This window comes from Poecilia reticulata, linkage group LG16 (assembly GCF_000633615.1).
Source record: "Poecilia reticulata strain Guanapo linkage group LG16, Guppy_female_1.0+MT, whole genome shotgun sequence".
Taxonomy (NCBI): domain Eukaryota; kingdom Metazoa; phylum Chordata; class Actinopteri; order Cyprinodontiformes; family Poeciliidae; genus Poecilia; species Poecilia reticulata.
In genome coordinates, this window is record NC_024346.1 from 5,271,285 (window position 1) to 5,284,328 (window position 13,044).

The following is a 13,044-nucleotide window of genomic DNA, read 5'->3' on the forward strand; positions in this document are numbered from 1 at the left end:
CTTCTGAGCAAAGGATGGCGAGCTAAGGACAAGAACTTTGATCTTTTGAATTTATTTATTTTGAATTAATTTGACCCTCATTGTGTATTTGTAATTGTTTGTTGTTGTTTTTTTTYYCCCCCCTATCATCAATACAAAAAACACCAAAACTAAAACRGTGATTGTCTTCATTCACACCTCAGGCTCCTTCAAGAACCATCTTCTGATGCTGCTTTTGTAGCCGCAGTTAGCTGCGTAGCCCATAACTGTTACATTCTGTGGCGAGCTAGCCAGGAGTCAAACCTAGAATCTTCTGATGCTGCTTTTGTAGCCGCAGTTAGCTGCGTAGCCCATAACTGTTACACTCGGTAGGGAAGCAAGGTGTTTGATGGGTGCTTAACTCAATCAGTGTTTTATTAGTGGAAAGTTGGCAGGATTTCTGCTCCGCTAATCCTCCGTAGTAAAACAAAACATTTACAGAGGTCGCTGCACCACAAGCTTAAACAAAGCTTCTCAGACTGCATCAAAGCACAGACGTAACTATAACAAAAGTGTTATCTGTAAGCTGACCGTAACATCACTGTGGTAACACCAAAACATAGTGTTTGGTAAGGATTTTGACACGGCTTGCTCCAAAAGGACAGGTTAATTTACAGATTAATTTGCTGCACATAATGTTGTTTTCCTTCTCTGGATGTTTATATTATGCTTTGAGGTGTTGGCATAGCTCGTTGTTTTCATAACAGACCATAAAAGATTTCGACAAACGGTCACTGCACACACTGGGGTTCTGGATTGGCCATCCAGTTTGGTGCTTCAGTCCAAAATCTGCTCTGTATCCTTTATTGCGTGAGCGTGCAGCGATTTATTTTAGGTGGCAGCCTTAACATTAAGGGTAATATCTGTTAAAATATTTAAATTGTAGAGCTGACTGAAACATTTCTGTAGAAAGACAAAACAATGTTCTTTGAACAGAAAGAAGGTTGGGTAAATGTCCAGCACTGGACTACAAATCTTTTGTTGCTGCCTCAGGGTTGCATTTAAAATGATTACAATGCACTTTCAATGGTACATAATACAACTCACAGATGTTTGAACCATTATCTTTAGTTACTATTCAGAGCACACACAGTGAATCTGAATAATGAATGTTTGTCACCATAAATGCCTTGCAGTTATTTGAGTTGAAAATAACAACTTTGTTCTCGAATTGAATACAAATCTGGACCAGTAAACAGACGAGGGAACTCAGTCCAGACTATATACTAAAAAAATTATTTCCAGTTTCAAGTTGTTTTTATTCATGTTTGTAAAAATTGGTCTATCACTTGAATTGAAAGTGCAGTATGTAACTTTTATAAAAAAAAAAACATTTTTTTTTACATATTTGTTAAATTGTAACCATGTTATAAGACAGATAATCTGTGAAAAGATCAATTTCCTCCACTTTCTCCATGAACTCTTGACCGGAAACAAGCAATCAGAGCCAGGAGGAGTGTCTTAGTGCTGTCAATCAATCTGATGTACTCACTGCTCAATGTGCTAATGGCAGACAAAATATTACTGATACAGAATATCTGTTTGTCTGCCATCATCTGTGACCTTGCTAACTAGCTCTAGCATCCATAACAGGCTACGCCAAAAACATAATATCTTACTAATTAATTTTGGTCTAGTTTTTAGTGCAAATATCTTAGCAAACTTAAAATAAGACAAAACCAACTTAACACTAACTTTTTAGCAAGATATATAGGCTTGTTTTAAGTAAATAATTCGCAGATTATTTAACTTATAACAAGACATTTTTCCCATTTTATAGGTTAATTTATCTGCCAATGAAACAAGTTCTTTTTCATCAAAGATACTTTTAAGTTAGTTTGTCGTATTTCAAGTGTACTGAGGTATTTGCATTAGAAACTAGACCAAAATTACGTGGTAAGATTTTGCGTTTTTGCAGTGTATTAGCTGCTATCAGAGAGCAATGAGGGCAGGGGGAAGAGATGATGAGCAGCACCACTCAGAGGGTGATTGACAGCGCTCAGACCCTCCTCCTGGCTCTGATTGGTTGTTTATAATTAGCACTGTGAGAAGAGAGGAGCTCAATTTTTTTCTCTTTTTTCCAGATAATCTGCCTTATAACATGTTGACATAACAATTTCAACAAATATTGTGATAAAAGTTGCATACTGCAGCTTTAAGTGCAAATATACTGTATGTAATTGTAAAGAAGAAGTACAAGTTAAAATAGAACCATAGTTGGAGGAGAACTAGTCTGTGTGGATGTGCATGTGGAGCAAAGATGCACAGCTGACAGATTTCAGATAATCATGTTTCCAGAAGCTCCTGGCTGCTCTGCATGCACTCTGCAGCTCCTGGTTATAAAACCTCCTGTTTGGTAACAATAGGCATTTCATCCTCCATCTCCTCTCCTCTGCATCTCCCTTTCCCCTCATTAAATCGAGCTTTGCACACTTTCATAACATTTTAATAGCTGTGTGCCTCACCAGGTCTGACAACAATTAGAATTACCCTTTCAGCAATATAATTGCTTATGTGAACATTCGCAATATGCTATTCAATAGAGACGGATTTAGGTTGCTTTTATAGTTGAAGAAAATAGCTTGTGTTTATGAACCTAAATCCTGACCATGACTTAATTGTAAATTACTATTTAGTTGTGCCTGGAGAATGTAGCAGACCGGTAATTTATTTATTATTTATTTATTATCACTCTGCTCCTGAATGGTTTTTTCGTCGATGGTGCATTAATAAAGATGGTCAGTAATAATAACACACAGTCCACCGTGAGGCATTCATTTCTTTTCACTGTTGGTGAAATGGATTTGGATTAAAGAAAAGATTCAGAGCTATTAGTGCAGGAGACAAAAGAAGAGGCAGCAGAGTTAGAAATCTTATCAGCTACTGTAATTATAACAACATGAATATTTAAGAGGCATTTTTTCTATTGTAGCATCAGATTAATAAAAATTTATGTTACAACATGGAGCCCTGTTTATCCCACTCATCCTTCCCGTCTACTCCATATATATGACCTCTTTATGCCATTATATAGCCTATAACCTCTCTTTATTCCTCACAAGTTCTCAGTAGTGATCATAACATCTGCAGCAATGGCCGCATAAAATGCAGATTTTCTGTAGCAATTCAAATAATCTGCTAAAAGTCCTCAACACAAAGCTGCGTAAAAGCCTTTAATGTGGAGTATGAAAACAGATGTAAGTTTGGCTATAAATGAATGACATGTTGTAAACATTTCTCCCTCAGACTCCACCAAGAAGCTGAAGGATGTGTTGCAGGAGTTCCATGGAGACGGAGTGTTGGCTAAATACAACCCAGAGGAGGTGTGTGTTGACTTCACACTGCATTACATAACCCATCCTTTATAGTGTAGTTTCTTCTCCACGTGCCGAAAAAAAAATCCTAACATGGGTAAGTTATTTAAGTGAGTGATTTTAAACAAACACTGAAGCGACAGCAACTAAACCGAAGATGGTATGAAGTCGAAACTCTGATGTGTCTCAGGCTTGACTCCAGTTAAAACAATGAAAGTGTCTTTCTGTATGTTTATGTGAATGGTTGCTGTATACAAATGTATTACACAAATATAATTTAAACTTGACTTATCTTTTCCTCATGCTTCCGGTTAAAGAAGCAGGAAGTCCTCAGTCAGGTAACAGTTTTATATTTTACTCAATTTATATATAGAGTTGAAACCAGAATTTTGCACAAACACGTTTTTTTCTCACTGTCTGAAGTCAAATCAAACCAAACTTTTCTCATTTTAGCTTAGTTGGAATTATTAATTATAATTGTACATTAATGAATTGATGTGCTATGTTTTTAATATTATGTTAAATGTGTGTAATTGTTTATGTAATAAATGCTTTTTTTATGACGCGGACACCAGGAAAAGTAGACATTGCTACTGAAATGGGTTGGCGATCCAAATAAACAAACAAATATCAGATATTCAGATCTGAATCATTTGAGGAATGCGAACAATCAGCACCAAGTCACTGGCCCACTGGCTCTACAATGGAGAATACTAAGGAGGTTCATCACTCTGTGGAACCAGAAGCAATCAGCTTCTATGCACTATAAATCTGGAACAAACTTCCAGAAAACTGCAAAACAGCAGAAACACTGAGTTCCTTTTAATCTAGACTAAAGACCCAGCTGTTTAGAGTTGCTTTTGAGCCATAATAAATGAAACATTAATCAACGTTTTGATTGGAATGACAGCACTTACAAAAATATAATGCTTCAGTTGTTAATTTTTGTATTTTCATGACGAAAAGCACCTTGAACTTCCTTGTTGCTGAAATGTGCTGAACAGATAAACTTGACTGATTGATTGAGACTTGATTGTGGGAGGATCCTGACCATTCACCTGTTTCTGTCTCGGCTTTAGGAGATTGACTTCGAAGGCTTCAAGGTCTTCATGCAGACGTTCCTGGAGAGTGAACTCCCTGAGGAGTTCTGTCAACATCTCTTCATGTCGTTTAGCAACAAGGGACCCAAACCCAGTCCCTCATCTGCTGACAAGCCCAGAGTCTCTGGTAAGTGTGGAAAGAAACCTCCGTCTCCCTCCCAAGGCAAACAGTCAGTTGTAAACCCAGCAGATGTTGGTGTTACGTAGATACTCGTATATTTGTAATCAGATGTTATAATTCTGCTGCAGCAACCAGCCAGGTGGCATGAAATGTAAATCATAGAGTCTGCCAATTCCCTTGGCAGGGGCTCTGTTTGTTTTTAGCATTTATGCTAAATCATTGTTGTGTAATAATGCCAAAAAGATTACATACTCATTAGATCAGGTACTGGTTGTTTTGTAGTGTCATAACCGGCTCACACTGGTTGTAGAGGCTGAATTGGCTGCAGATTTTTATGGTGAGTAAAATAGAAGTGAAATCTCAATTGTAATTGTAGCAGTAATTAGAGAACTAAAGACTAGATGTTAAAAACTACTGGGTCTAATGTCAGTAATTAATAAAAAACAATGCAAAGAATCACTGCTTTCAGTACCATATATCTAGAAAAACAAATAAAGTGAACACCACAAAAACAAAACATACATAGAAGAACCCATAAAATAAACACAAATACTGCAGTTAACTTTCAAGATAAATGTGCGCAATGTATTCAGTCACAGATTTCCCCACTAAAAGGCAGCGGTCAGCACAAAGTCCAACTGACACATTAATATTAGAATCCATGATTTTATTTGTCCAACTATTTGAGGGGAAACTGTCCAAGCGCAAATTGTTCCTTCTATTTGGAGAAAGAACGAATAATGATTTGTGTGTCAGCATGGTGCGATGGAGGGACCGTCACAGACTGGCATAAAACTAAGAGAGAATTTTATAAAACGGTTAATTATCATACCAGTAATCAAACAGGGTGGTGGCAGGTTGATCTGGATGATAACAAGATGGCAATATTCTTCTTTACATAGAGCCATATTTGTTTGGATAGCTTTATCCCTTAATGTATGAAATATTTGTTTGAAATCTGCTCTTTGCATTAACTCAAGCTATATGTGTCTGAACATTTGTTTGATGATCTAAAAACATTTAATTGTGGGGGGAAAAAAGCAAAAACCCAAGAAATCTTAGGAGGAAGCAAATCATGTTGGGTTTTTTATTACTGGTATTCATCGTCTTCTACACATTCTTTTCACACTCTGACTTTTTAGTATTTCCAAAGTCAGAGATTTTTATTGGCATTTTCTTCATTAGTTTATTACCTACATTGCTTTAAGTTTAATTTATTGTGCATTTTATTTATTAACATATCGACTGTTAGATTTTTTGGGTGACATCTTTGGTGCAGTGCTGAAGTGTTACCAAGCAGTTGTGCCCTTGAGATATTTAGCAACATTGTTAAATCCAGTAGCTGCCTTGCCTATTAAAAAGCAACAGTAAAACGTTTTCCTTTGATTAGTGGGAAGTGGAACATTGATCGGCATATTTGATGTACATTAGATTGATATTTGCCATAATCTGATGTTTATTGCTTGTTTCACTTTGAACTGCCTTGTTGCTGGAGTGTGCTAGTGAATGAACTTAACTTTGACTTTTAAAAAAAAGAAACAAAAAATTGTTTGTTTGCACTTTTGAGGATTTCTTTTGCCTTTATGCAAAATTTACATTTTGAACATTTTGGTACTTTCATTTGGATTTCTACAAAATCATCAACAACTGCTATTATTTAACTGTGCAACTTCTCTCACCTTGGACTCTGTGAAATGCAAACATCTGTTATGATCTAAAATCCCTTTAGCTTTTGCATTAAACAGCTTTCTCTAGTAATGACCCCAATTCTTTGTCAAATCCATATCAGAAAATAATTTTGTTCTGCGATTTAGGTTTATTTGTTCTTTTGTGGTAATTTTTTCCATAAATGAGAAACGTTTTTGTAAAACTACATAATGCAGCTTGTACTTTCTCAAACTACAGGGAGCGCTTTGCAGATATTTGGAGAAAACTCTCAAAAACGTTCTCAGAACTGTTCTTGAACCTTCAACGAACGTAGAAGGTTCTTTCCTGATACTTTACAGAAATTGACTTTGCTGAAACATTCCTGGAACTTAAAATGTAGGTTTCTAAAACTTTGTTTCTAAAACTAACATTATGAAAATTTTGGTTGGTGGAATCAACTGACTCACTCACTCTTTGGTTACCTAGCAACTCACTCACTCTTTGGTTACCTAGCAACTCACTCACTCTTTGGTTACCTAACTACTCACTCACTCTTTGGTTACCTAGCAACTCACTCACTCTTTGGTTACCTAGCAACTCACTCACTCTTTGGTCACCTAGCAACTCACTCACTCTTTGGTTACCTAGCAACGACCCGTTGAGTAACTTGCGCAGAAGCAGTTTAAAATCTCACCACTGTGACTCCACTGCTTAAAAATAAAAAATACGGAAACTGTTGATAATAGAGGAAAAGGTCACGTCACCAGTTTGCCAGTATTTCAGATATTTAGTTAAAAAACCTAATCAATAATTATTGATATCAACTGATATGAGACACTTATATTGTGATGTGTTTTTCAGACATATTGTCCAGTCCTCATGCCAAGATGGTTATACTCTGCAAAAACATAAAATCTTACAAAAAACTTTTGGTCTAGTTTCTAGTGGAAATATCTTAGTAAACTTGAAATAAGACAAAACAAAACTTACAAGTAACTTTTTTAGCAACATATATATGCTTGTTTTAAGTAAATAATTCCTTAATATTGATAAAAACTTCTTGTTCCATTGGCAGATTATTTCACTTAAAAAACATTTCTCCCATTTTAAAAGTTCATTTATCTGCCAATAGAACAAGTACTTTTTCATCAATATTAAAGAATTATTTAGTTAAACAAGCACCTATACCTTGTCGAAAAGTTACTTTTAAGTTAGTTTGTCTTTTTTCAAGTGTAATAAGATATTTGCACTAGAATGTAGACCAAAATTACTTGGTAAGATTTTGTGTTTGTGCAGTGCACAATGTAACTTCCAGGTTCTGAAGATTTTTATTTATTTATTTTACTACATTTCTTAAGTTTTTACTCCTATCTCATTAAAAACAATAAGGTAGGAATAACATTAGTCTGTTTCTGTCCATGGATCAGTTCTGTGACGATAGGCACCCTAACCAGAAGGTATTTGGGGTAACGGGGGCATTGTGGAGGATGTTTTGACCTTTCGTTTGTGTCCCCCTGCAGGCCTTAAGCTCATCAAAAGCAACTCGACTCCTCTGAAGACCCCTGCCCCGCCCGGTCCTCTGGATACGGTGCAGCTGAAGGATATTGTGTTTTACCTCTCGCTGCTGGAAGCCGGGCGCCCTGAGGACAAACTAGAGTGTTAGTATCATCCTATGTCTGATTCTGTTATCATCATGAAGTCAGAGGCAAAGGTGCATTGCATGAACCAGTGACAAATAAGGTTACATGTTCATGCTGTAGTGGACCACAGGGAAGCATTTTGACTGATTTAAAGTCTATTTTCGGGCTGCTCCTGTAGCTGTGGTTGCTAAAAGATGCTCCCTGTTTTTGTCAAGTTAATTTGTGGGGGAATTTTAGGCTACTTAATACTCTGTAGGTATCATCTAATACTAGGAGGTATTAGTTAGGGGGGTTTGTAGTTAACAAAGCATGCTAACTACAAGTGCTACTCATGTTAGCATGACTTGGTTTGGCTAAATTAGCAGTAAAGAAGCCCTGACCACTTTAAACCTGTTGTAACATTTTGGTAAAAAAATGGGTGATTCTATTTTAAATGTTATCTGTATAAATTTATTAAAACTGAACTGAATGATTCCCACTTTAAATCAGATCCTGATTTAAGTTCAAGCTGGACTGAATTATGCTGCAATGATTACAGATGATCTAAAATAGTTTGTGATTTAAAGAAATAGATTCTTTTCAGACACAACATGGTTGTGATAAACAAAAAAAAAGTTCAAATCTAATCTCATTAGCTAATTGTGTTATTGAACTGCTGCTAAAAACACACCGATTAAAGTGTTTTATTCTGGTTTTGTTGATTTGTTAGTAGGTTCTGATCTTGTAGCATTGACTATAAAGAACTATAACTATAAAGATTTGTTTTACAAAATGGCAGTCCTCCTAAAGTCATGTTTTCATCAGAAAAGCACTTACTTTGGAATGCGGTTTTTCTATTTCAACACATGACCACCCAAACAGACCACTTCAACTTTTCCTTCTGTAAACGATTTCAAGCAAACACATTTTTGCCACTTAGTACTAGGGCTGTGTAATAATATCGATTTTGCGATATATATCGATATTTTCTTTCCTAGAAAAAAAATCGATATTCATCCGCAAGTATCGTAACATCCAACTGTCACCTTGCTCACTCACTGTTTGCTTCACCAGGAGAGTGATTAGGTCATCAGGCTTAGAGTGATTCCTTCAGATGTTAAGGGTTAAAAAGGTATCAAACTATCCAGAGCAGGTACTTGGTGCACTTTATTTACTTTATAAATGAATGTAAGCTACAGTTTGTACTGTTTCAATTAAAAGAAACATGTTTTTTCACCACTTTGATTCATTTTGTCCAGCTGTCGACTTTAAGTCTGTGTCCAACCAGAGCCAGGTATTGTGTAGTTGGTGCTTTTAATCAGTTTTCAGTTAAATTAATTAAATCCAACTCTATAACAGTCACAAAATGTCACCAAAATCACTCTGTTCCTCTAAAATCTTTCAGAAAATCGCAAAAGTGTATTGAATTGTATCGTTTGCTGAATATCGCAATATGTATCGTATCGTGAATAAATAAAAACAATGCTTTGCAGTAAGATTAGATCATCTGCATTAAAACAACTCTGGCAATGACAACCAAAACTGAAAAAAATCTGTCAATAATCTATCCTTGTGTCCACAAAACCGGTCCTGTTTCTGAAGCGTTTCAGAAACTGAAACTCTTTCCAGGTCAACACAGCTTTCCTGATCTGAACAAACCTTGTGAGCCAAAACCAGACAAATGTTTCAGACTCAGAACTATAAACATCTGATAAAAGACAGGAAAAAACAAGGTTCTACATCCATTTAATAAAATCTACCTGAGATAAATTTATACTGCAGGTTATTTATAACAGAATTCTGTTACACTTCTTAATTGGGATAAAGTGAGTCTTTATTCAGTGACGTTTCACTGTAATTCTCAGTCGCATGTTGAATAATTGAGAGGAATGACGATCGTTAAGCATAGAGATTACTAAATAATTTAATTCACTCTTCCTTCATGACTATTTCTGAACACTAACTCCAAGTGAAATCTCATTGAACCTGAGGTTATAGTTACTTCATTGGAGGAGGGCTCCCTCTGCTGGCTTGCTGATGACTGCGAAGCTGATTTACATGGTTTATGTTACATATGTTTTTATGTATCCGCTTGTTCTGTTGTAGTGTGAAATGTCCTTTCAGTCTTAAGATAATTATTATGTAAAACAGAACACAGTCTTTCACTACATGGTAATCTTACTCTGAGATTTTTTGGGGAAAGCAATGAGCAAAAAATTAGTGCCAAATAAGGCACCGTTGGAAAATTCAAAAATATTTTCTAGTTTACTTTCATCTGTCCAAAGGAAGTCTTCTGATTGAGTTATGCAGCTGTCTCTTGAGCATGCAATCCAGTTACGCAGCCTCCTGCTGGTGCAATAAATATTTGATGCAAATGCAAAGCAGAAACATGTAGATTTTACATTGATACCTTTCCAAAACAGCCACTGGTGTTCAGTGTGTTTATAACTTTGCCGTCAGTAACCCTAACATTTTACCTAATAGCTATCGTATGCAGACTGAAATGGAGCTTTGGGGTTTTTTTTGGTAGCTTCTTTGAAGATTTTGATCTTAGAGAAAAAATTTGGCACATGACTTTAATGTTTTCTACACGTGAATAATTGTTTCTCACTATTGCATTTCTAACATCCCTGTTGATTTTGTTCCTTGGCAGTGTGTTAACACACACACACCTTTCTTGCTTGTCGGTTTTAGGCTCACATGATGTGCAGCCTTGGGTCTTTCTGCAGCCATCACACATCAGATAAACACGTCTTTATCAATCTGACAGGACCTGCACCTGAGTAACAGCAACACCTTCTCTAAAATAAATATCTCTGACAGATCTGCCTATGCACGCTGTTTTGTTACCATGGCAACAGCGACTTGTTGATTGTGTAACAGAAACAGACCCAGGTCACTGCATTTAAAGAATAGACGCTACTTCTTCTTGCAAAAATAAGAAAATAATAAATATGTGAGATTTTCTTACTCCCTTTTTAAGAGACGCAGGAGAGTGCAATCATACGTTGAATATAACTTCACTGTCAATGTTTAATTTAAATGCAAACAGCTTACAAAGTTCATTTTCTTTTTATTTGAAGCCACTAGAAAACATCAAAGAGTGAAATTATGTTTTATTCCACAGTTTGTCTGTAAATATTCACTTTAAAGATTGAGGAGGTTGAGCACTGATCTAGAACAGTCTTTCTGAAACTGTGGTTCCCGTATCGCTCGTGGTCCGCGGGCGCCCCCTGGTGGTCATATAGGGTGCGATTACACTGCAGCCTGAAGTGACCCAATTCCGATTTTTTTGACGTAATGCCACCTGTATCTGATCTTTTCATGGCAGTGTGAACAGCAAAGGTCGGATTCGATTTTGATTGTGACCCATATCCCATACGTATCCGATTCAAATGCGACCATAACGTCCTGGCCGCATTCATCCGAACTGAACGTCACTGATTCTCAACAAATCTCACTATTCTGTGTCCTGATACGCGCAAGAGGGAAGAAAAACAMCAACCATGACGGACTATATGAGGATTAAGTTGTTAATATGCTGCTCCGGTCGGACAACAACTTCAAATATGTAAGCTAAGCCCCACCGTTAGCCTCCCTGTTTACTTCCGCAAACACTGAGCTCTTCTTTTTATGGCGGTTGGCAGAACACTAAGAACGCTGACGCTATTGCGCCCTCTAGTGCGCATGCGGGACACTTTCAGGTCGTTTGACCGTTTACACTGCAGAACACATAAAGGTCGCATTTACTGGCAGTGTGAACGGCCCTGGCAAAAAAAATTGGAATTGCCAAAAAATCGGAATTGAGTCACTTCAGGCTGCAGTGTGAACGCACCCATACGTACTGCATGTAAACGACCGTTTATTTGTCGTGACGTCAGCTCAAAGTGCGACGCTTCAGCTAGCTTACCAAAGCATCGTGTTTAAAATAATAATGGATAAGTGGCTCAAAACCGGGTCACTCAAAAGAAAAACTGAATAGAAAACAACTCTAGGACAACTTGTACGATCTGAGGAAGCTAAGTTATACCTCCTTTGATGATTACGAGCAATTCGATTCTTTTGAACGGCTCTAAGCCGTTTACTGTAGGACTCAGTGAGAACTGTTAGTTTTTTTTAATTCGATTTTGCTTGCTTATGATGCTCTGCTCACACCTCAACAGCTATTGTTTTTATTTAATTGAAGATTACTAAATTAAATTAATTAAATACAATAGATAAATAAATGGGTGCATATATTTTTTTACATTAGATGGTACAGAAGATGATTTTTGTTTTTGCCAAATAAAATTTTTAATTGTGCTTCTAAATTAGAAGCTTAGAAACCACACTTTTTACAATATGTAAATAACTCAAAATGCCCTGAGTGGAATTGTGTTCAGAGACTAATAGTTTAATTTCATAGTTTGTATATTAAGATGTTATTGCGGTGGAATTTCAAGTTAGGTTGTCCGCCAGTGTTTGTTGAATGTGCAAAGTGGACCTCAGCCTGAAAAAGTTTGAGAATGATCTAGGACTAATATTTGGCTGTGTTTTTCATTTCCACAGTTATGTTTCGTCTCTACGACACAGATGGAAACGGATCGCTGGATAGCTCGGTGAATATTTTTACCTCTTTTCTCTTTCAAGTCGAGCACATAAATCTGTGTGTTTTTATTCCCCAGTCAACAAAGAGCTGGTTTGGATCATCAAACATTTGTGCACAGGGAAAGAAAGGCCTATAAAAATCTCATTAAGTGTTTTAAGTGTGACCCAACATCTGGAATCCTACCAGGAACACAGGTTGTTGGTGTTCAGAGCAAACAAAATCACTAAGATGCCATTATGAAGCTGCAAAAATGCAGTGAAAACACTTGCTAAGAAGAATTGGCTTGTAGTCAATTATTGTGCAACCCCCTCAGTTTAGTCCTTACTGCCTGTTACTGCTGCATACACACCTGTGCTCAGGGGCATCAGGTGTGCAAACACCCACACCAACACACCTGATCCTGTCCTCCAGGTGGCGCAATGCGGTCTAAATGTATCTGTGAAGGGATGCTTCACTGAGCTGCAACAAACAAATCAAATCTGGTTCATTTAAGGAGAAACTTGTTTCTGTTTTCTTTTTCCCCTCATGCAAAAACAGATGACATTTTGCGCTGCTTTTCCAAAATGGTCCAATTATTTGATGAATAAATAAAAAATATATTATACTTATATTAAGCTTTTATTATATGGAATCATTA

General features: G+C 36.6%; 1 protein-coding gene across 4 annotated transcripts in view; it reads left to right on the forward strand.

Moving 5' to 3' along the window:
* Positions 1 to 13,044, forward strand: part of dgkb (diacylglycerol kinase, beta) — a 71,166-nt gene that overhangs the window by 6,199 nt on the left and 51,923 nt on the right. For 3 of the 4 annotated variants that reach the window (XM_017309705.1, XM_008430939.2, XM_008430940.2), the window contains exons 3-7: positions 3,265 to 3,341; positions 3,650 to 3,670; positions 4,412 to 4,559; positions 7,721 to 7,858; positions 12,368 to 12,417. In XM_017309705.1, coding sequence (XP_017165194.1) covers positions 3,265 to 3,341; positions 3,650 to 3,670; positions 4,412 to 4,559; positions 7,721 to 7,858; positions 12,368 to 12,417 — 434 coding nt within the window. The remainder of the gene's footprint in view (positions 1 to 3,264; positions 3,342 to 3,649; positions 3,671 to 4,411; positions 4,560 to 7,720; positions 7,859 to 12,367; positions 12,418 to 13,044) is intronic. The other variant, XM_008430941.2, reaches the window with a different exon arrangement.